The 24,935-nt window shown below is 43.2% G+C and overlaps 1 protein-coding gene across 1 annotated transcript in view; it reads right to left on the bottom strand.

Moving 5' to 3' along the window:
- The window catches only part of LOC138301219 (dual specificity testis-specific protein kinase 1-like), a 239,477-nt gene that overhangs the window by 21,122 nt on the left and 193,420 nt on the right, over nucleotides 1–24,935 (bottom strand). The window contains exons 5-6 of the mRNA XM_069241461.1: nucleotides 14,787–14,936; nucleotides 1,824–1,997 (exon numbers count right to left, since the gene is read on the bottom strand). Of these exons, the coding sequence (XP_069097562.1) occupies nucleotides 1,824–1,997; nucleotides 14,787–14,936 (324 nt within the window). The remainder of the gene's footprint in view (nucleotides 1–1,823; nucleotides 1,998–14,786; nucleotides 14,937–24,935) is intronic.

Genomic DNA, 24,935 nt, shown 5'->3' with positions numbered 1-24,935 from the left:
ATGGCCTGGGTCAGCATGGCGTGAAACGTGCAGAGTCTCACCTCTCCTATGGCCCATCCAACGCAGGTAGTATGTCATTATCTGTCTGAGTGGGGCTTAAGGGAGTCAAAAAGGCCTGATTCGGTTGGGAAAAGCTTAGAATAGGAGGAAAGAGGAGATGTGAGCTTGGTGTGGTAAGGCGAAGAACATAACAAGAAGGTAGCTTGCACTGGACATTAGGGTTGCCACTTGTATTTTAATGGCATGACCAGTAGAGTTATGTCAAGACTGGAAAAAAAGTTGTAATCAGTCAAAAAAAAGTTTTTTCACCTGTTTGTCTTACGTTTACTTTTTTTGAATACATTTCAATCACTTGAAATGTATTTGAGAGCTGACTAAATGAGTTGTGACTGATAATTAAAGTAAACAGAGGCAGAACTGCCATGTAAAAATAAATTCTTTATATTTTACATAAAGTCTTATTTAGGGGGTAGTTCAGGCTCCATCTTCACAACAAGCTGCTTCATTTACAAAGCCATCAAGGCTAACACCTCACTTATCTTGTTGACAAGCTCACCATCGCTGGTTATTCTTGGCACGTCTGCAACTAGTACATCAGACTGCAGAACAAACAATGTGTTAAAAAAAAGAAAGCCAACGGGTCTTTACCATCTATGCCTCAGGAACTAGAACAACATCCATGTATCCATCAGGACCACCCCAAGACTGCTCCAATTTAGGGGAGAGATGAAGACTCCCCGCTTTAAAGAGCACAATGCAACAACAATTCCAATAACCAGCTCCTGTTCCTAGCATCAATTCATTGTATACTTGCTTTTTAACCTATTTTATCCTATACAGCGCTACTTTTGCTTCTAGTTCACGTTATACAAATACCATACATATTCATACATCGTCTTAAACCATACCCTTGAACATAAGATTACAGGAGTAGAACACAGGGTTGTTTTTCTCTTGTGGTAGGTTTTTTTCAATTTATATTTTTGTGCAATAAATAATAATACATAATAATGATTTTTATGGCGGATTCAGTATGCATGTGATGGGTGAATATTATTACAGCTGAAACAAGCTTAATATGATATGCAGAAGTGTGTTTATTAATGTAATTTAGTTATGACACATTTTTTGGAAAACTTCATCTTGGACAAGATGGATGCTGTCTCTGTCATTCACTCACTCCTGGAACTTTTCACTCCCATCATGTACCCCTGTGGATCTTCTTTCCTCTCAAGCTTTGCAGAGTGAAATCAAGCTGGTGTATTGGTTTATTTAAACTGTTGTGAAACAGAATTTTCCATGAACTTTCCCTGATACCAGAATTTTAGGGTGTCCTAAAAATTGGGGTACTGTTTTTGCTTCCACACTCTCTGGCAATACCGCAGCCACCGACTCTTGCCTTTGATAACGCAAGGGAATAAGAAATGATATTGCACTGGGCAGGTTATAGAGCAACTGCGTCCCTATAACTCCCTACGATGCCGAACTTTGACACTACGGGCGGTGAACCAGAAAGGAATCAGTTACCTCTTTGACTACGAGAACCTCCACTTTAATTTCTTTCTTCTTGACCACTAAGATTGCATATCTTCTGGGGAGGCAGGAGAGACTCGGGGAGTCTTCTAAGGGCTCTGTTTTGGGTAGAACCAAGGCAAGGGAGAAAAAGTGCTACATTTTAAAGGGCAGAACTCATTGACAGAGTAGTTTAGCTAAAAGGTTTACCACTTATCTGGAAAGGATGATCTAGTCGAACTACTAGTTGGGGTTCAGATCCATTACACTTTTCCTCAGCACCCTCTGATCAACAGAGTGCAAATATATACCTTTCGGTCATACGGCTCGCCCCTCAGCATCTCTGGTGCCATCCAGAAGGCAGAACCCACAAGTGATAGTTTCCGCTCTGCATCCTTGACGGGCACTTCAACCACTTCTCGGGCCAGGCCAAAATCTGTCACTAGTGCCTCTCGCCCCCTCTGTGACTCCCGAATGAGGCAATTCTGTGAATAAAGGGAAAAGAGTCCCTTAGATGAATAACAAACAACGTAAAAGAGTTCTATAAAGTAATTAATGTATTATTTTTTTAAAGCATCCCTTGCCAAAATCAGAATTCACATTTGATTAGTGTCCATAATTTACATTTAAAAAGCAAACAATGCAACTGCATTTACTTTACAACATATATGTGCCTGTATATTCAGGGCCACTAAAATTGCGATGTAGTGGGAGACCAAATTATGAGGCATGGCTGAATAAATTATGTGGCAGATGAAGTGTCAATTGAGCAAGGAGGAAATGCAAATTATTTGGCACATTCGGTACCATTATCATCTAACTAGTGTAGCCATTTAGCACACGATGATAAAAAAGGGTCCTAATGTCAATGAAAATAGAAAGGTTTTTTAAACAAGAAAACTATGTACATTCAGCAGATTCTACCCAAAACATCTTTCATCTAGCAATCTGTTAAACTCACAGGTATCATGGACTCTCACCAGTTAAGAAACACATGTTGAAGTCCCCAGTAGAGGGCGCCAAAGTTATGCCAATCCACCTTCAGTCTGCTGAACGGTCAAAGAGCATTTGCTTTCGCTTATGATGAGGACCTTGGTCATAGTCAAGGTCACTGGAATTATGTGGCAGAGGCAGACCAAATTATGCAGCAGGATTGACTAAACTATGCAGCAAGAAAAGTCAAATTATGTGGTGCACTGTACCAGGTTGTGATGGTATTAGTTCATTATTTTGTCATTTTTGCATCAGGTAACAGTTCCTGAGAAAATAGTTCACCTTAATTAGTAACAATTTAACACCCAAACACAGGAACAAGCAACTGAAAGATGACAGGTCAGCTTTTGTGAAAAGCCTTCCACTGCACAGGAAGCTAAGTCGCCATAGTTTTTGTAACTTTTGATCTGACCAAGGTAGAATTTTTTTTTGTTAAATACTGCATATTATTTAGCAGATGATGGACGATGTGGCAAATGCAGCAAATCTAGAAGTATGCAATCCATCTTTAGAGGCAAAGAATCCACTCAAACTGAACTCTACCACTGAGAGCCATCCTTCTGCTATGCGTGCTTGCTAGATTACCCCTCAACCACAGGCATCCAAACAGGGGAGGGAGAATGTTTGGGGGATGGATGTCCTCTAAGGCAAACTGGCACAACACGCAGTTGATGAGGGGTGGCAACAACGTTTCTTTAAAAAATATATATATCTGCAGTAAGTGGATGCAAAACATCTGGCAATTCCACCGTGCCACATCCGCCTGCACCAGACTGATAAACGCCTGGCAGAACAAGAATTCTTTGTGCCGCCCAGTGAGGAATGCACAGAACGAACCATTATTGTGCCATCCAGTACTGTGGGTGGCCAGACAAATGACCCTATTGATACTTACATTAAGTTAACTACACTGAGTAGCCTTCACGGCACTCTTCATAGCAGCTTTCCAAGCAGGGGTGCCCGTGTGAGATGCCCGCCTGCTAGAGCACCAGGGAAACCCTGCAGAGCAGGTTGGTGTGGGATGCAGATTTCCCTGCTGGGGAAGTTGCTCTGAAGTGCTCTGCCAGGTGCAAGGGTAATGTAATTACCTTCATGATGACTGCAGTTAGCATTGCCCAGCCTCTCGCTGTGCTTCTAAAAGCAAATGTGCTTTTGGCTTTGTGCTTATTTTGATCACCAAGGAAGCAGTAGATCAGTCTCAATTCCGAGCCAAGGGCGGAAAAGATATAGACCAAATTCCAGCATTTTGCATACCGCACAAGACTTTCATGGCTGATAGCCATCGCTAAGAGAGACTGCCTTCACACTGCTGGGACCAGGGAAATCCCAGAGACCGGGGGTCACTAGGCTTATGTTCCCTGAGTGCAAATCTACCCCCACAATAAGAGAATGCTAACGATCTCCATGTTTTAAACTATTTAAAGATTTCCATTTTAAAATGTGCTACTTGCGCAACCTAGGAAGGGTAATCCTAAATCTTACTCAGGAGACCTGGGGCCTGTGTCCTCCTCCTCGGGGTTAAGGATTGTCCCCCAGCCTGCCACGCATCTACGGGTGACCAGGGACAAGTTCTGCGATACCCTGAAGACACAGGATGCTGCCACCGTCTCAGGGGTCACAGGTGCCACGCCACTGCCATTCTGCCCCACCACGTGGCTTTGTTGAAACTGCCCAGAGAGAACCACCAACCAGTTCCATGATGCCAGAAGTATGTCAAGCTGCTGGCAGAGGGGACTTTCTGATACCCAACCAGTAGAATAGTCACCTCTGCGCCTGTCTTTTAATATTCGTGTTCGGGTTGGATGGAAGACCTTTGCCAGATGACGGCTACTGACTTCTTTTGCCAGGGTCTAAATCGAAGCCTAGACTGATGTCAACTTTAAGCTAATTCTGTACTTGGTTCCTTTCTTAAAATGAGCCTCAGTTTCTCCTCTGCCTGAAAACAAACGGTTCCCTGAGGTCTTCAGGACTCAATGTTTGTCTTTGCCTTTCCTATGTTTATCATAGCATCTCATTTCTCCACTCATTACTTTAAAGCCCAACGAACAACTATGGTGTGAGTAGCTCATACTCTGGAATTTTCGCAAACAAGACCTTGGCCTTAGGTTCAAAGATAGTGATGTAGACAGAAGGCCGCCCTTGGGGGGTTGGATGGCACTCTAAACAGTGGTTTAACGTGAAATGACGGGGCTCCTCTGCAGAATGTGAAGGGGGACCCTGAGACTCCCATGCCTTGCCGATATTCGTTAACATTGGGCCAGAATTGGCCCCCCCTGAAGGGCTGTATCTGGAGCAATCAGCAGAGGAAAAAGTACAGGGACAACAAAGATAGAATTCTGAGTGAACAAGCTCGGCGTGCAAACAGCATCGTAGTTTGTGATTAAAACAAATCAACTGTACAAACATAAGTTTTGAACGTCGGATGCAAAGGTTACCAAGACCGTGGAAAGCCAAGGTGACCTGTCTGCGCACGCAGCCCTGCGCCATGACGTCAGAAGCGGAAGATCAAATATTTTACAGCCTCCGAGAACCTTTTAGTCGTGATGATAAAAAGCGATCGCTTATATGGTAGGAAATCAGATTCCACTCGCTCTCGTGTCCTGGTTGACATTGTCATTCAGGCGAGAACTCGCAGTGACAGCAATCGTGGCATTAATGCCGCCCCACTTATCGGCGCGAGCTGGCGAGTGTTTGATGTCGTGCACCTGCTCCGGAAGCAGAGGCGCCCTTCAGCAAACAGGGATGGCAAAAACAGAGCTAAGGCTTGGCTGCACTGCAAATTCGAAACTGGTCTTGAATCATCAAGGATACCAGATCAAAATATGGCTGTCGTGGAGGTAATTCAGGAAAATGCTTAGGGGAAGTGACGTCAATCACCTTTTGACTGCTGATGACATCACAAGGTTGAGACCATATCACACACATAGCTCTTGTATAGCAGTTTATTTGTAGTTTAGGCACTTGGGAAAAAGCAAATAATGGCGACCATATCCAATAGACATGGGATTTTGTGCCCGGCTTACTTTAGATGCCAAGGTCTTCGAACTCTTGAGAAAAGGGATGCAATCACAGAGCAAGGGGTAGCAAATGGTAGTCAGGGGTAGCAGACGCTACCCCCTCACAACACCTGATCACTCTTTCATGGGAACAGAATGCACTGCTTCAAGGGTACTACCGGTAAGTGCCCTACTCATTACTACTCAACCCTTGTACCATCACTGGTCATTGCACAATGTCCTGTTGTCAGACACCTCACCAGAGCCAAGAGACGCTACAAGCTTGGGTATTGAAATCACCATCTGAACATATGTACATCAAGGGCACAACAACATAAAATGAGCACTGACTGTGCTAATTTAGGAAACACTCCTGGACACTCTATTGGGGGGGACTGATGAATAAATCATAGAAATGGTGGTTTGTCACTGGAACTTTAAAGGCATGTGCTACTTTAGACTGGGAATGTAGCAGCGTGTGTTGACATTTCTAGAGTAATCACAGAGAGCAAAAATACACAAAACATAAGAAAAAACAAAAGAACACAAAAAAATATAACAGGGCATAAACACAACAAAACATGTAAAAGCTCAACACAACAACCATCGCTCTACTCACCAATAACACAATGCAATAATGCAGGACAAAAACACAACAGCACAAAAAACAACACAACATATCACCACCACAACAACAAAATGCAAAGCAAATATACACATGTATTCTTGTCACACACTACCACATCTATAATCTGCTTTCATAATACGGTGGTAAAAGGAGTATGGGCCAAGCTTTTGTTATTAACCAAGGATAAAAATTAGCACCATAAAAAAATGTTTTGTGATCGATTCCTTTCCTGTTCAGCTTAGGATGAAGAGTAAGCTTGGGCAGACAAAGGGGCACTTCTTTAACTACATTATCTTCAACTCTGTAGTGGAGCCTGGACCATCCGCTTTAAATTGCACACTTTGTAAAACTCACTTAATTGTAATGAGATGTTAGTAGTCCCACCGTCATGTGCCCCCATTCATAATACTTTACTCATACTCATGAGCTACACCAATAGCCTTACAACAATTAAATGGATTTCCCATAGCACGAATCCCATTTCAAGAGAAAACAGTTCAGAATTTACCAATCAGATATTTATATTCAGAGGTCTGGAAGGGATGGCCCATTTCAAACTACAGACTATGTGGACAGTCATGGTGGACACCGACTGACTTATAACTGTATTGGTGCACACACAAAATATTCTCTGAACTCTAACCATGGTATCTGTAGTGGACACATCCACTCCTGTTCCCTTCCGTAGAGTCTTCATATATATCCAACACCCAGCCCCTTTGCAATTAGAGAAAGAAAACTAAAGATAATTATGTGACATCTTGCTGGGTTACAGGGAGTGTCAACAGAAAGGCCACAGGATTTCATTTTTGGGTAACACACAACAAAATGTATAAGTACCTGTAAATGAGCTATACAGATAAAGTAGTTAGGAAAGCACAACTTAAGCACTTTTTTTTTTGTAATTTTGAAGTGTGATGGAAACAAAGATTTCAATAAGATGGAAACACACCAAGATGCTTTACTTAGTGGTGCACAGATGATACATATTTACTGAAACCAGATTTCCACATATTACCATTTGTGTGCTATATAGTTTTATCAGGAAAACTGTATTCCTGTGAAAATGTAGTGGCCATCTCAATAGAAAATGTTCTGCCTGTAAATGACAGTGTACTGCCAAACTATGCTTTAATTACAATAAAAATGAGCCCACCTACTGTCCGTTAAGCTAGGTGAGTGGTAAACGTTTATTGTTCTAAAAATTGGGTGTGGTTCTAAAAAAAATGCAGGAAGCACTGATTTAAGGTGTTCGATCCCATCATCCCATCGAGTAAACAGACAATATATTTTAGTACTGGTGATTACTTTATTTGATTTAAAGGAGTCCGCATTAGTGGAGTATTTGCAAGGTGTGAAATCTGGACACACCCTCTGGCTTTACAAACTGACTTTATCTGATTTTGTCAGCAGGAGCGCTTGCTCCAACCTGTTCGTTGCAGACGGTTTGGGGCGTTTTGTTTCAGCAGCATAGATAAAGCTCTGCAAATATAAATGTAATTAAATAATTGAAAAGCCGTCACTCTGTTCTCTGACACTTGGGGTTGTTAGTCCTTGTTTGACTGCTTCCAAACAAAATTTGGATTTTGAAAGTCAAATGTGCAAACGTGATAGGGAAACGGAACCCACATACTGACTACACCCGGGTTAAAAGACAGTCTTTGCCTCTGGCTTATAAAGAAAACCGATGTTTGATCTGACTTGTTTGTCTGGGGCTATGCAACAAGAACCCCGGATCTGACCGTCCCCAATACAGCGAATGATGGGGCACTGTTGGCCCCTGGAGTTAGTTCAAGTTGTTCATTTTGCTTAGGTACAAATTAAGTGCCACTGCAGCGTGGTGAGCCAGTGCAGACCCAGGACAGGCCTTTTATTCCACCGGGCATTTCCCCGGTGGGCTGGAACCATTTGAAACCTGTTTTGAAAGCTGATCCTGCTGCCTCTCTCACTTTCCACCAAACTCCCAAGTTTTACTGCTGCAGACCAGTGCTTAATTTGTGCTTGTTTCCGGCGCTGAGCACCGGCACTTATTTTGGAGGGCCGGCGCTTATTCTTCTGCCCCAAGCATTTATTGCACATATGGGAAAGATGGAGGAAATAAAAAACGAAAAAGCGTCACAATGGTACAAAGCTGTAAAAGTGAGCAGAAGGGGCAGTGAGTGGCTTTGAATGGATTCAAGAGGCTCGAGATGGCTTCAGGATTAGGCTGCCTCAGTGTTCTGTGTCTGCACATTTAATTGCAGCAGCCGCGTGTTTAAGAGGAGGTCTTTGGGCACGGCACGTTTTTATTTACAAATTAAGCAGTGCTGCAGACATAGGGGGCTTTAAGAGAGAGAAAAAGTGACAGCAGAGCGAGCGACCAAAGGAGAGAGAGAGAGAAGACAGAGAGAGTAAACAGATGGAAAGTGACATAGAGAGGAGAGGAAGGAAGTGGGGCTGGTTTGAACATTTTTGCCAGTGCTGCTTTTGGTTCCCCGTCCGGAGCTGTAGGGAGTTGTTATTTCTAAGGGATGCCTCCCTCTTTCGCCAACACTTCCACCTTAATGTTTTGTTGAATAATTATAATACCACTCATACACTTCTGCCACTACATACGGGTATTGTTATATCTGTAAACATGACATCACCGAGAAAGCAACGAAGCACACTGGGCAGTAAGTGACCTAGAGGAATAAATAACCAAAGGGTGCATCACTACAGCATAACACTTAATGTTGTGTGATGTGGATCTTGGATAGCGCGATACACTTTGTGATAAAGGTGGTGACGTTGCAGAGACAGTCAATATTTGTGATCTGGACAACACATTTTAGCTACCTTACAACACACACATATTCGTGTTTCATAATTGAAAAAATATTGTTAAAGAAACTGTTTTTTCCATTACTAACAGGTATTAAATTTGCGTGGTGCAAAAACCTTTAAAAATGTGCCGAAAGCCTGTTTAGCAAAGGAAAAAATAAAGGTACAGTGAGACCGGGGCACCCAGAAGCCGTATGCGGATTGAGACCATTTTCCAGACAGAGGAGACCGTCACCTTGTGTTCAAAATGTACCGAATCCTCCACATGGCGGAAACCCTGCCACAGTGGAATTTTTAGGTTGGACAGGAATCCTATGTGGAAATTCCATTCTGAGGTCTGGGACACATTATAAAGCAACTAAACTAAGGGGCAACTGGTGTAGAGGAGAATGAGACCAACCAGAAAATCCTATTTAGATGGTACATCCCCCTGGCAAAGCTACATTATTTTGCCCTGGACCAGCTGGTTGCCCCTTGAAGAGATTGTGTAGCAAAGGATACACTATCTCACACCATATGGCAATTCCCAAAGATGAGAGACTTTTGTATCACAGTCCTCAATAAAACATACCAGACCATGGGAGTGGGATACCCTGATCAGCCATCGAGCATCCTGCTGCGGTGGGAGTTGACTTGGGGCCACTAAGGGGACACAGAAGTTGACTAATCTATTGCTCTAGGCACCAAGCAGATACTGTTGGAAAGATTGAGAATGTTGGACTCCTCTAAGATGTTGGATTGGTATCAAGCTATGACTGATGCTAGGACTGATGCTAGAAAATCTTGCACACCAGATCAGGGATTGAGCAAGAATTCAGCGTGACCTGGTCGCCACTTCTCCGATTGTTACCTGAAGATACAGTCCTGCTCACATGTCTGTGATGTTTAAGAGCAATGCACATTCTGCTATGGAAGGACCGGACTACTGATCACTCATGCCGAGCAGCAGCAAGCCAAACAATGAACCCCACAGGAGACGACATCTGCCTTTGTGCACTTTCTTAGTTTGCGGAGCAACACTCTTAGGATAGAAGAGGCAAGCTAATAGTTATACTGTTCACACTGGAGAGCTATCAGTCATGAAGGTTAGTGAAAGTTAGCACCAGGGGCTGTATCACGACGAGTTGCACTGCCTCCGTGAAGAGTTGTGCACCTGTGTTTTTAGCATTTGAGGTGTCTAAAGTTAAAATATATAACTCGCTACATTTCTGAATTAATGCATGAGATACAGACAGCATAAGAACGGATATTTATTTGGGATTACCTTTAACATTCCCACCAGAGCAGGCGGACTCTGCGTAGATCAATTGCTCCCTTACGTAAGACTAGATAGCAAACAGAAATCTCGAAACAAGATTTTTTTTGCGTGTTTCTTACTATATCCCAAGATAAAAAATGATTTCATGGTTGTGAACCGGCTCCTACCCGCTCCCCTTGCAGAGTCCCCTGCCAACATGGAAGGAACGTACTGCTGCTGATGCAACCTTTCAATCTTCCAACAACTCACATTAAAAACACTGACATAATTGCAATTGGCAAATGAAGTAGACACCTCCAGAGATGTACTGTCTATTTTTAAATGTTGTCTGTCAATGCAGCACAGTGAGGGTTGCTGAAGAAGAGATCTGACAGGAAGTAACTCCCCTAGCAACACTTTCCACTGAGGAGCACCAAACAGCAGCAAGGGGACTGCTCAGCTCATGACTTCTGAGCACATCATTTCATGGTGAGTCATGAACCTTGCATTAAATGGAGAGCCATTCGTGAGTCTGTGCGGGGTGCTGACCGAGGGGCTAAAAGTCAGCTGAATAGAGCTGGGTAATGTTTGCAGTACGGTTCAACATGTGAACAATATTTTGGCAAAAACAGTCTTTCTAAGCTGGTGGAAACATGTTTGAAGAGAGAGGTTCACTCATTACTTTTCCCAGTGTCCGTGGTAAACTGCAGCTGAATAAAAAAAAAAAGACAGTTTAAGAATTTTTTTGCATTGAAACATAAAGAGCATTATGATGAAAATCTGTGCTGAAATTTCTTATGGCCACCAACTATCCCAGTGGTATTGCAGAAGTGCATTGGCCCCTAATGAAAGCAGGAAAGGCAACTGTGTGAAGGGGTACAGGAGTCCCATGTTTCATTCCAGGCGGAATACACTTTCTAAAGAGTGTTCTTGCAGAAACTGAGGCCTGCATGTGCCACGTGGTATAGCAGACCAGGAGGAAGGATAGGGCTAAGTGGCCAACATGCTTTAGAGCCGCTCTCACCCATACCCAAGATTGATCAGGAAACATCAGCATCATAGGCCAAATGTCCCAAACTCTTTGCTGCAGAGGGAAATCCCTGAACTCCACTGTATTCAGATCTGCTCCAGTGAATGGAAGCCTTTGCAAAGGAGTCAGGTGGGTCTTCAGCTCGTTGATAGTGAACCCCTATAATGCTAAGAGGTTTGCACTGACAGCCAGACTTCAAGGAACAGGACTATTGGTATCTTTGATCTCCGAAGATTGGTTGCAACCATTGCAATCACTTTCCTGAACACCAAAGAAGTGCTGGTGAAGTCATGAGGCAGCATCGCATACTGAAAATGCTCCTGGCCTACCTTGAACCACAGATAACATGTGTGGGACTGCAGAAGAGGTACATAACAATACAAGTCATGCAAGTCCAAGGACACCATCCAGTTGCCCCAGTCCAAAGCAGAAAGGCATTCAGACGTTCAAGGTCCAGGATACTCCTGGGGCCTTAGTCCTCCTTCAAAAATAAGAGATAGTGAGAGTAGCAACCACCTCCTCTCTCCAAGTCCAGAACCCTCTCCAGTGCACCATTGGAGAGCAACAACACCTCCTCAAATTAAAATGGAAAGGTGCTCATCTGAAATCTGCTCTGATGTGGAAGGAATAGCAGGTGGGGCAGAAAGAAACTGTAGGGCATATACATTGTGAATTATCTGTATGATCACTTTGTTCGACATAATGGGTCACCATCTTGCTACCCACCAGTTGGGCATGTGTGTCTCAGGGCAAACTGAAGTGGATTGGTGACTGTTGTAGCAGTAAAAGAAGAATGGTAAAACTGATGCACTGCTGGCCCACACAGTGCCTTTCAGACCCATGTCCACGGCCTTGAAAGGATAGGGGTGTGTCTACTGCACAGGTTGAGAAGATTGTCTCTGTCTATACACCAGCCCTCTGGAATGGCCTTAGTACTTCCTGAACTAATGTGGAAACTCTTAGACAAGGTTCAACAGTCACAAAAAGCGTTCCATAGCTCCACTGCCCTTAAAACATTCCAAAGCAGAGTTTGTGTTGCTAAGTCAATTGGTCACAGCAATGACCTCAGGACCAGGTGTTTGTCTGTGACTCACTTGAGCAGGACTCACTTGAACACTTGAACACCATGACTTCTTTCCTGTGTTCAGAGACAAACAGCTTTGCATCCTAATCTCAGATTTCCTTCAGGTGGAATAGGGCATGCTTATTGCTTTGAATCGTGCCCAGGCACTAAAGACACACCTTTTGCAGATCCATGAACAACATCTGGGTCCTGCAGTCACAGAATGGCTTGAAACCTGTCGTTCATTCCCTAGCAAACGGGTGAAATCATTTGAAAAGTCGACAGAAAGCCAACAAATTTGGGAGCAGAGCTTTAAATCCATGTCAGTAGGCATGAAAAGAAAGGAACTGACATCAGCGTGCAGGGATGGTGCTAATATGCGGCTTCACTCAATCACTTCCACAATGGTGGGGCGTTAAACAGAGTCACATGATGCCACCTAACAGCACGCCGGAGCACTGCTATGAAAGAGTTTCCAGATCCAATCTGGCACCTGAAGAGTATTCTAGGGTGACAAATCTGTGGTTAGAAGCACTCATCAGACAATCTATAATTCATAATACTCATCAATCGCCTGTAAACGGCGACACTGCCCTAGCTGATGTGGTTCAGGTGGAGAGCTGTACCCAAACCACACTCCCTCAGCAGAGCCTCTTGCAAGGATATACCATGGCATAACCCATAACTCTCGTTCACAAAGTTTTTGGTGAATAGTTTCAAGTTCAGTTCCTCCTACAAAAACAGGAAACCCCCTCACTCTACAGACAACTTCACTAACATGCATGTATGCTGAATGTTGAAATTTCAAATTACAAAAACGAAGAGTTTAAACCAAAAGGTTGAAAAATTATAATACATTTAATACAATTTGAGTAATTGGAAATGTACTTTAAATGCCAAAATGAGTATATTTGTTAAAAAATATATATATATATATATATATATGTAAAAAAACAATATATATAATCACTCGTCCATGCTTTAAGGTACCCCTAACTGCCACCCCAACCTTGACACTAATCTCATCACTTACTCCATGCCCTTTATGTACCACAACCACACCACTGCATTACACAATGACCAACACCCATCCCTAGCTTACGCATATAAATAACTCGATCCCTTTCCCTCACCTCAGAGACACTTTAACTCCTAACCCTGGACCGGACTGGCCCATTGGGCAATGTGCCAGTGCCAAAAGGGCTGGTCTAACAGGTCAGTGCCTGGGCCGTTTTTCGTCTGGCTATGGTGAGGTGGCCTGTGTGGGTCAGACAGTGGGTATGGAGGACGTCTGAGGGGAGTCTTTGGCTTTACTGAGGGAAATGTTGTCAGCTCAACCGTGGTGCCGGAGGGCAGGACCGTGGACCAGGCTGTGTCTGTAGCTCTTGCCTCGCTTCATCTATGGTTTTACCGGGTGCAGATGCACCTCCTTCTACGAATATTAGTTTGTAATTTTTTTTGGGGGGATAAAAAAAAAAAAGGCTTTATATTTGGTTTTGTCCAATTACTATCGCTGCTCTTGTAACATACTTGGGCCCTTCTTGAGGCACAACAATAATGAATCATTGCTTTTATGGCTCCACTTTAACACTTTATTCAGTGCTAAGTTTATATTCACTAATATAGCTACCAAATGTCATTTAAAATCAATTTAAAAGATCAGATCTGTTGTATGATACTCTTACTATTTGCAAAGATAACAGGTTCGGCTTTAATGTACTAATAAATGAAAATACAGGCTTGCAGAAATGATGTTTGCACGAGTAAGCAGATTCAAACCAGACTTACTGAATTTGCCAATGATGCTTTACATTGCCTCCTATGCACAGTGGACACGCACATTGCCCTCTTCAGCAGCTCCCCACCAGCCACCCACACTTTTGGTTTGGTAAAAACTGTAGGAAAAAGGATTTACGTGCACTCTGGCAAGCAGCATCTTCAGAGATGGAAGTGACCAGAGGTCAGAAGCAGGGGAAATAACATTGCAATCGGCCACTGTTAAAGCTACGTTGGTCTGACTGCTGAGCTAAGCAACGACTAGAAACATTTCACTACACAATAGTGGCATCCTGTCCAAACAGCCTCATTACTGAATTGCTCTTTCTCATTCCTTTAACTTAAGGCCTGTTTGTAGCGCAAGGCAATAAACTTCAGTGCACCACTTTCTAGAACCTCAGGCAAAATTACTTATGTTGTTTTTTCGCTGTCCCTCCTCTCTAAACAAGACCATGTTGGACCACTTGCTATAACCTGGTGCTGCATTATAACATCTTCTGGTGGCATCTTTGAAGGCTGTCTACAATCACCTTAATAGGAAGCCAGCCCTGAAGGCAATATGAGGCTGCAACCCGGTACGAAGCCATGACTGGTTACCAAATTTGCAATGCAAGCAACAAATGCTAAGCACCTGCGGAGGTGGTATAAGTTAGTTTCACACAAACTGCTCTTCATACTAAACGTTTTCGGCATTGTCTCCGACTGTTATTACCCTGCCAGCCCCATCTGTCTGTATTTCTGAATTATACCTTCGAGTTGAGATCACGATGGTAAATGTTCTTCGAATGGAGATAGATCATCCCTCTTGTGATGTCTGATGCCAGGTCAACTTTATCCTTCCAGCTCAATACAACTTCTTTACTTGCCAGGAGTTCTTCCATGCAACCACCATTCACGTACTGTGGAGAAGAAACCAAACAGTAAATACGCTTATAGGCCACACCCTTTACACCAAAGGGCAATTGGGCACTGTACAATATAAAGAAGTGAAGAACGGGGCATTTCACAGTAGTAAAAAGAAACTTCAAAAATGTTCCATCTCTTAAAGGCTAGCACTGATATCTCACACACAAACTAAAGAATAAGCCACGTGAGCCTACCAAATATGCCTTTTGCACCCTCGCATACTTCAAAGGTGTAGAGCAAACACAGATGTAAGTGGCAAGGACAATCCTAGTCCACAGACGTGCCACTGCTGAACAAGCTGGGGCAGAGGTCTGTGAGCAGCACATTTTAGGAACAGCTAACCTCAGAATTTGCCAAGGTGGTATCCTTTGACCCCAGAAATGTGCAGCTCCCCAGTCAGCTAAACAGGCTGCCAGGCATCTTGAAAGTGATGCATAAACCTTGAATAAATATGGTAGTGTGACAGTAAACAGATTACATGAAAAGGGGCCACTGCCAACTCTCAGAGAAACGTTTCAAAAATATATAGCTATATACATATTTAAAAGCAGCCTTGTTTACCTTAAGGAAAACAGGCTTCTTTAAAAAATATACTTTATTAAAAATAATAACAGACATGGTGTCTGCCGACCCTTGCAGGCCATTATTCCCGCGATTATGACCAAAGAGTTTGATTAGGAATTTGTGTCCTATCAAAGGAATATGAATTAGGTAGGTTGATTTGGGACTCAGTCTGATTTCGATTTTTTTCCACTGTCCTATTAGCATATAGGCTACTTTGCAAAATTCCACATGGTTACAAATTGCGACCACTTTTCACAAACGGTGCAATAATAAGCTTGGCCCCATGTTCCATGGGGAACGAAGATGGCTTTAAGTGAACTGAAGCTTCGGGGAGGAAATTCAATAGAAAAGTAGCATAGTATTGGAAAGAATGTCCACCAGTACAGATATGTCTAAAGTGGGGAATTGGCAGAAGTGCTTTAGAGGGAGACCAAACAGATTGTACATGAATTTGCAGTGGAGGTAAGGAGGATTGCTAAAGCGTACCATGCAAAGTGGTTCACAAAAATCCTTTCGATGTAGTTAGCCAATGGAAATTAGCAAGGCAAGAGGACACCAGGACCAATTTCCTCAGGCCAAGGAGAAGACAAGCCACCACATTCTGGACAACTTGGCGTCTGTGAAGATGTTTGGGCAGGCATAGATATATATGGGGGGGGGGGGGGTCATAATCAAGCCTAAAAGAAATGACGGGTTGATGACAAGATGAAATCCCTCTAGCTGAGAATTTTTCACAGAGAACTGAGAAGGACATAACAAGTCGAAGTCAATTTATTGAAAGGAGGTAAAGGGAAAGGATGAGTCAATCAGGACACCTATGTTGAGGGCAGCGTAGCAAGGAGCCTCTTTGAATTAGCCGTGAAGTGATGGTTAAGATGCAGGAGGAAGCCACCATAGACAAGCGCCGACATCTTATCATAGTTGGGATTTAATGTATTGGCAGAGATCGAGTCCAAAAGGATGCAGGAGAGTCTGCCTGGATGCTGCTGAGATGGTCCAGCAGGTGAATGTCATCAGCATAGGTGGTGCAAAGGAGCATGGGAGATGTAAATGCTGTAGATTCTCGTGTGTGTTTCAGTAACATTCATTGGGCTGGCTCACACTAACGTGCAACATTATGTGCTATTACAAAGAGTCATTGCATTATAACGCAAGGCAGCCAATTCTTATTTAAACAAATGCTTATATGTACACACCTGTTTGTTGAGACTGTAGGACAGAAAAAAAGCAGCAAGTTTGAACTGTATTTCATAATTACTACATGATCATAAACATAGTCAGTCATTAAAAGCGTACACGAAAAAGTCAAATTCTTAATCTCTTAAAGTCCACATGTATGTTCATTTTGCAAACAGTCCTTTGATAAGTGCATACAGGAATCTCACAGCCACCACTTATCTCAAGGAATGTGCAAGACCTCATCGAGTTCTGTGCTTCAGCCAATAATACTCTGAATTTGATGGTTGTAGTTGTCTTTTTATCAGTATATGGGTGGAAGAACATTTTCAACTTTCTTTAATATATTTTGAACTGTCTGTCTGGTGTCTTGATTTTTGTCCAACTGGGTGAAATAATTTGCAAATATTTTATGGGATTCCCGATCCCATATCAAGACCGCCAGTATTGAGCCTCGATAAGTCGGGTAATTTTTCTGGATATATATACAGGGAGTGCAGAATTATTAGGCAAGTTGTATTTTTGAGGATTAATTTTATTATTGAACAACAACCATGTTCTCAATGAACCCAAAAAACTCATTAATATCAAAGCTGAATATATTTGGAAGTAGTTTTTAGTTTGTTTTTAGTTTTAGCTATGTTAGGGGGATATCTGTGTGTGCAGGTGACTATTACTGTGCATAATTATTAGGCAACTTAACAAAAAAGAATATATACCCATTTCAATTATTTATTATTACCAGTGAAACCAATATAACATCTCAACATTCACAAATATACATTTCTGACATTCAAAAACAAAACAAAAACAAATCAGTGACCAATATAGCCACCTTTCTTTGCAAGGACACTCAAAAGCCTGCCATCCATGGATTCTGTCAGTGTTTTGATCTGTTCACCATCAACATTGCGTGCAGCAGCAACCACAGCCTCCCAGACACTGTTCAGAGAGGTGTACTGTTTTCCCTCCTTGTAAATCTCACATTTGATGATGGACCACAGGTTCTCTATGGGGTTCAGATCAGGTGAACAAGGAGGCCATGTCATTAGATTTCCTTCTTTTATACCCTTTCTTGCCAGCCACGCTGTGGAGTACTTGGACGCGTGTGATGGAGCATTGTCCTGCATGAAAATCATGTTTTTCTTGAAGGATGCAGACTTCTTCCTGTACCACTGCTTGAAGAAGGTGTCTTCCAGGAACTGGCAGTAGGACTGGGAGTTGAGCTTGACTCCATCCTCAACCCGAAAAGGCCCCACAAGCTCATCTTTGATGATACCAGCCCAAACCAGTACTCCACCTCCACCTTGCTGGTGTCTGAGTCGGACTGGAGCTCTCTGCCCTTTACCAATCCAGCCACGGGCCCATCCATCTGGCCCATCAAGACTCACTCTCATTTCATCAGTCCATAAAACCTTAGAAAAATCAGTCTTGAGATATTTCTTGGCCCAGTCTTGACGTTTCAGCTTGTGTGTCTTGTTCAGTGGTGGTCGTCTTTCAGCCTTTCTTACCTTGGCCATGTCTCTGAGTATTGCACACCTTGTGCTTTTGGGCACTCCAGTGATGTTGCAGCTCTGAAATATGGCCAAACTGGTGGCAAGTGGCATTGTGGCAGCTGCACGCTTGACTTTTCTCAGTTCATGGGCAGTTATTTTGCGCCTTGGTTTTTCCACACGCTTCTTGCGACCCTGTTGACTATTTTGAATGAAACGCTTGATTGTTCGATGATCACGCTTCAGAAGCTTTGCAATTTTAAGAGTGCTGCATCCCTCTGCAAGATATCTCACTATTTTTGACTTTTCTGAGCCTGTCAAGTCCTTCTTTTGACCCATTTTGCCAAAGGAAAGGAAGTTGCCTAATAATTATGCACACCTGATATAGGGTGTTGATGTCATTAGACCACACCCCTTCTCATTACAGAGATGCACATCACCTAATATGCTTAATTGGTAGTAGGCTTTCGAGCCTATACAGCTTGGAGTAAGACAACATGCATAAAGAGGATGATGTGGTCAAAATACTCATTTGCCTAATAATTCTGCACTCCCTGTATATTTATATATATATATAAATGAAAATCTCAGCTGCTGGCATCAATGGAGGTACACATGTGCCTTCATGTCACTTGTGAATGCTGGTGTTTACATATGTGCACATTTGATTTTATGCTGGTGCTACAGACAAGGGGCGGCGGCTGCAAAACCCAAGGATAGAGTTGGGTGGGGACGACGACAGTGGGGTGTGAAAAGGAGAAGGAGGAAAGGAGAAGAAGAAGACCTCGCTCCTGTTCCCCCTCAAATGTGTGGTGTCTCAGCAGTACCTCGGACATCAGCACAGGCTCCTCATGCAATGCTGGCGCTGCTCTCATGCTAAACCTAGCATGAGAGCAGCACCAGGATTGGTCTGAGCAGCTTGGTCTGCCACTCCGACACTACATGGGAGTCTGTGCAGTTTCTCCAACCTTGGAGAAACTTAAGTGTGCATGTGTGTTTGGCCGGCCTTAGAAGGTTGGCCAAATACACACGTGCACTAAAGTGCACTCCACTCCCCATTCTCTCTCCCCCCTCCCGTGGCCCAGCCCGGCCCTGCCCTTCCCTGCACATGCTGCTGGCTGAGCCAGCAGCTGAAAAATAGAAGGATAGTAAACTACCGTTTAAGTTTTCTGCTGCTGGCTTAGCCAGGAGGGCGACGTTCCTTCACCACTGCGAAGCCGCCCCTGCTCTAGACATAAGTGTGTGACCTGAAGGATATACATTCAAATCCTACTGGACGATCTCAACCACTCATCCTTCCGAGATCGATACAATGAATGCCATTGATCTGGGCAATAACACCTGCGATCAGTGCCGAGAGATATTCAGTTCATACAATGCGCTATATCACATAGGTGTATCAGTTATTATTCTGTATGGTGATGGGGCCATACAAGTACATGACAGACCTCTTGTAGCTAAGCTGGCCTATGTCATTGAATGTGTTATTTTTAAAGTACAACACACGCACCCCAGGGGAAATCAGCACGTTTCGCAGAAAGACAAACAGCACATATATAAACAGGAATACTGAGAACTGCCAAAGATGACACGGCGTCAGCATCTGGGATTTCTTAGTGAGAGAAGACGGCGTAAGGTCGAGGCCTCTTCCCCTACATCCCGGCGTCTTGGCAGCCCATGGAACTGGGTATTTCCTTGGTTCAAGGCTCCTCTTTCCTAAAGCTACCTTGGAACGTTTATACAGGAAGATCGGCAGGGATTCTGCTTCCGGTTGAGGGAACCCTGAAGAGGCGAACTTCCTTACAGGGAAATCAGGATATTTCACAATTGACAACATATCGTGTGTGACGCCTTGTACTAGTCCGAGTTTTTAAGGCAGTAGCCCATTGCAAGCTGGGAATTATTTGCCTATAGATTGCTAAAATAGTTCCAGAATTAAAAAAAATGTTGCCTAAAGTTAGGAGTGTAACAAGAAGAGCTGTGCGGGCTCAACAAGCTGAGCACCTGTTTTTTTTGTATTTGAGGTGTCAGACGTTCATACATATTTCCTGGAATTTCTCTGACTTAATGAATGAAACGCAGATTGCACAAATCGAAAACAATGAGCAGGATTTGCCTCTTTCTGGCTTGTGCTGTCTAAAATTCATGCTTTAACTCGGAAGAATTAAGAGATTTCTTGAGAGGCTGATGTCTCACAAATAATAGCTATCTAGTTGCATTAGAAATTTTTCTGACCTGACAATGTCTCAGGAAAATGAAAGGGGCTGAACCTAGTCTGTTATACGCCATACGCCAGCAACAGGGTAAGCAGGGCATACGTCGAAATGCTGGCACCTTAAAAAGACGGCAAGGGTTGGGTTAAGTCAGTCACTTCATGCAGATGCGTCCATTCAGATTAATGTTACCTGTCTAGTGCCTGTCAGTAAATATGATGATCCTATTGCTAACTTTTTTATTTCTTTGTTTATACAATATGTATAAACTTTCAAACCTCAATATGCAATTTCAATATTGGGATGCATGACTGTATGGGGCAGGAGCATTAGGGGAGCGGGCCAGGCAAAGTATTAGGTCGAGACTGCAGTTAGGGGTGGCTCGAATATTCTCTTGTGCCCACAAAACTAGTGGAATTCGGCAACTCAGCATTATTCATGTAACGCAGAGATCTGACCAAATTATGCCAATTGCACATGGTGGAATTTTTTCTTGCACAAGGCTCCAGAACAGTAAATAGGAGAGTCAGATTTGGCATTTCGAGATAAAATTTCAGATCGCTGGAGTTCATCCGGTAAGATTTTTCTATTACAGGTTGTCGTGAGCGTTCATGTTCAGAAGACTGCTGCTCAAGTAGAAAATCTGCTCGAGCTGCAGCAAAATCAATTCTAGCAGCTGCACCCTCTGATGCACCACGTGGTGCAGGTAGTGCTGATTTTTCAGTGCAGAACATGCTACCAGCACTACATCACAGAAAGAGCAGCATGACGTGCATATTTCCACCTGTTGGCTGTACTCTGCAGAATCTGAGTTTTTATGTAACTCTACAGAATTCCACTGAGTCAAATTCCGTGAGTGCCGCCCACCTCTTGCAGTCCAGTGTCCTTTCAGGAACATAAAAAGAACCCTGGCCCTAATTACAAGTGCCTGTACTGATGCTGAGGTATTTATCACACAAGGGGAAATCTGATAAGCTAGGGCTCAGAATTTACCTGGTACAATGCATACCCCTAATTCTGAAATGCCCCATTGAAAATAAGGAATGACATGCAGGACTTAACTGGCATTTTTCAACCTATATATTTCAGGAGGTTTTACCTGCTAAAATATACCAGGCAAAAATGCAGGTGTTGACTTAATGACAGCACAACATATAATTTAGAACAGAGAAGGCCACTCATAATGAGGCCATAATCCGCTATGTTTAAGCAATTCTATTGTATGAAGCAATTACCCTCAAATAAGGATGATCCATTAACTGATATCAGTTCTTCGAGAACTGCACTGGCTGTTAAGCCCTCCGGAGCTTACCTGCACCCTGCTGTCCCTGAACCATTAGTCTTCACTATAACAACCACAGAATCACCACTGCAACACCACCAGACAACTAGATGGCACCTGATTGAGCATTTTGTCTTTGTGTCTCTTCTGTGGCGGTGCTGTCTTTATGTCTAGATGGTCAATCATCTCTGTGAGTGCTTGTGTTCCCTACGTGTGGATAGAATGTATCTCAGCAGTGTGATTATGTGCATTCTCTCAGGTGTGTATCATGGATATCATAGATTACACATAGACCAAGGAGTGGCACTGATAGAAGCCCTTGTCCCTCAACATCTCAAGTACTGTAATATCACCTACTTGGGCCTCCATAAACAACACTGTACCATGCTCCAAAGAATACAGAGCCAGAAGGTGTCTTAACCTTCATTTGAGGACCACAACAAACCTACCCCTAAACCCTCCTTTGGCTCCCAGTCAAAGCTAAGATTAAATTCAAGGTTTTGTGCACCACCCAAAAATCATACATGGACAAAGTCCCTAAGAACCCGCAGGAACTGGCATCTCCCCAAGATTCAACTCTCATCTTTCACTCATCGCTCTTCACACCAGTTTAACCAAGCATCCTAGAAAAGGATGAAACACAGATGCAGATCACTCGTGTGAAGGACCTAGGCTAGGGAACGCCTGTAAAAGCACTTGAGAAGTGAACCCAACACAGTTCAAGAAAGTTCTGAAGAATAAACTAGTCATAAAGATCATTTATGAGCTCAACACAGGAGAGAGGTCACAAGCAAAGAATTACCGAAATGATTTGCATAACCATACAAGTGGACTCCAACCTACCCCTATCAGCATGTAGTATATTCCACCTGTCAAGCACTCTGAAGTAACCAAAAGGGCTTAGACTGCAATTTTATAAAACTCCTCAATAAACAAAATTTGAAAATGTTTTCCATAAGCAGCAGAGAAATGGGGTGGTGAGTGAATGAACATTTGCTCTAACACTAAACACGCAGACAGTAGGTGCTAAATTACGAGAAACAATAACAACCCTGGAAACCTAGCACGTTCTCCAGATTTTTTGTGACTCTTAAATGAAGGAACATATGTATACTTTTTAAGTCAAGCGTAAGCGTACGACCTCATGTATACTTTAGTGTATATATATATATATATATATATATATATATATATATATATATAGACTTTAAGCCATCCCTCTGCTTCTCATTTGTTTGTTTTAGTGTCCTTTAAAAATCCTTGCCTGCTAGTGGTCAGTCCTGCCACTTTGTCCCTCCTTTTTCTCTTTGGTTCTCCCACCAAGCATGGACTAAGTACATCATTACACTTGGGTATGTTCATCTGTTCATGGAGGGACTATTTTTTTATTTTTTCCAGCTCGTGTTACACTGTGGGTGCTCAGACCCGTAGCTGCTTCCATTTTATTGCAGCATTCATTCCTCCCAATTCCTCCTATGTTTCTGACATTCTTTTGTATTCATCCCGAAGGAAACGCTAATGTTCAGCTTGCAATGGAGAGCAGTTAATTCTTGCGGCATTAACTCTGCCCCCTTTAATTTCCTTGTCCAGGCTGTACCCAGAAAAGACCAACTACTGTGCTCGGGTCGGAGCTGCTTTGATGGTGGTACTTGGCTGCTTAGTGACTGCAGGTGTGAATCAGCATGACCCTACGAGCCTGCATTTAAAATCAACACTGAAAATGATACTCCATTTATTTAGACAAATATTTCCTGTGAAAAACGAGAAACAGGCACAAAAACATACACAAAAAAACTGTGACAGCAGCTCTGGGCCCCACAAGGATATAACTGGCATTGCCTCTCTAAACGGGTCCCTTGAAACCGTCCTCGCGCTCTTCGTCTTGTTTTCCACAGTAACTTCCAGTTTGTTTTACATGGTGAAGCTGCCATTCCCGTTATGGTCCCCGTACTCGCAATCAGGTAAACAAAATATTTATGTAAAATGAAACTGACTTTTAACTATTTTGTGACTTATCTCCTTTATGAGTCAGTGTTCACGACTGACTTTATTGCGTCCGGTACTTTAAAAAATAAGACTGTTGAAATCTTAGTGATCACGTTACCAGCAGTAGCATCCTCATGTCATTACAGGTTAGCCTAAGGCCTGTGTGTGAACTTCTATGATTGCTTTCCCTTGAATAGAGATAAAGCATAGCATGCCGCCCTTGATTGGTGCTGCATCACGCTCTATCCCTTGATCAGCAGGCACGCCGTGCTTTATCATTAAATATGGCAGCCGTCCACCTTTCCTTTGTTCTGCACGCCGCAGCTTGGTAGCTTAGCAATGCAATTCTGAACTCATGCAGTTGCACCCACTTGCATCCTCGTGCAAACGGACATGCGCTCTGTGAGCGCACCCAGTACTGTTGTACACTTTGGGTTGTAAGCAGAGCCGCACTGGGACAGAAATTCCTGAAAAGGAACGTAGCAGTGAGAGCAGTGCTAGATTTAAAGCTGTAGCCTGCAGCTTATGTTTTTTACCTTGATCGTAGGCGATTTTTAACTGCCAGTTTCATTATTCTAGAAAATGAAACGAAACGGTGGTGACTTCACAATGTAAAAGGCGGACACGCCTCTGGACTTGAGTGGTTCTCCATAGAATACGCTGAATCGTTTGTGCAGAAATGCAGAACTGGGATGTTTTTCAAAAATATTTTCAGTAGTGTACAGAACATAACGGTTTGTGCAATTTTTTTCTTTCTGCTCATAAGGATGGTATGAAATCTCCTGCCGGCATGACGTTTATGTAGTTGTCTGGCAGCATTTAGGATAAAAAAGCCTTTTGGTTTTTTTTTTCCCTCTCAGACCTTGTTGGAAAGTGATTGCCTCCAGAATGCAGCATACTTCCTTCTTTCTGGCTGATGTCCTGGACCTAAGGGTAAGCGGACACTGCCTGCTTGTATGAGTTAGGCATTGCCAGGTGGAAGCTGGGAATACAAGCCCAACAAACGATGAGGTTGTAAAGATGTAGATGCCAGCTATGTTGACACACGGACTGGCTTTACCATGGCTTTGAAGTTTGGACTCTTGGAGAGTGAATAGGTGCACATAATCTACGAATAGCAGGGCTCTAGATCCGTGCAGTGAGCAGGGAACAACTGCGGGGCACTGAATGCGGTGTGTGTGAGTGGTCACAACCTGCTCTCTCTGACAGAGTACTCACAGCAGTGTACCCTGGTACTCCTTCACTGGTGGTGCTCTCAGATTTGCTCAACTCAGGATG

Source organism: Pleurodeles waltl, chromosome 6 (genome assembly GCF_031143425.1).
Source record: "Pleurodeles waltl isolate 20211129_DDA chromosome 6, aPleWal1.hap1.20221129, whole genome shotgun sequence".
NCBI lineage: Eukaryota > Metazoa > Chordata > Amphibia > Caudata > Salamandridae > Pleurodeles > Pleurodeles waltl.
The sequence above is the reverse complement of the archived record's forward strand: the minus strand, read 5'-3'. Positions and strand labels throughout refer to the sequence as shown.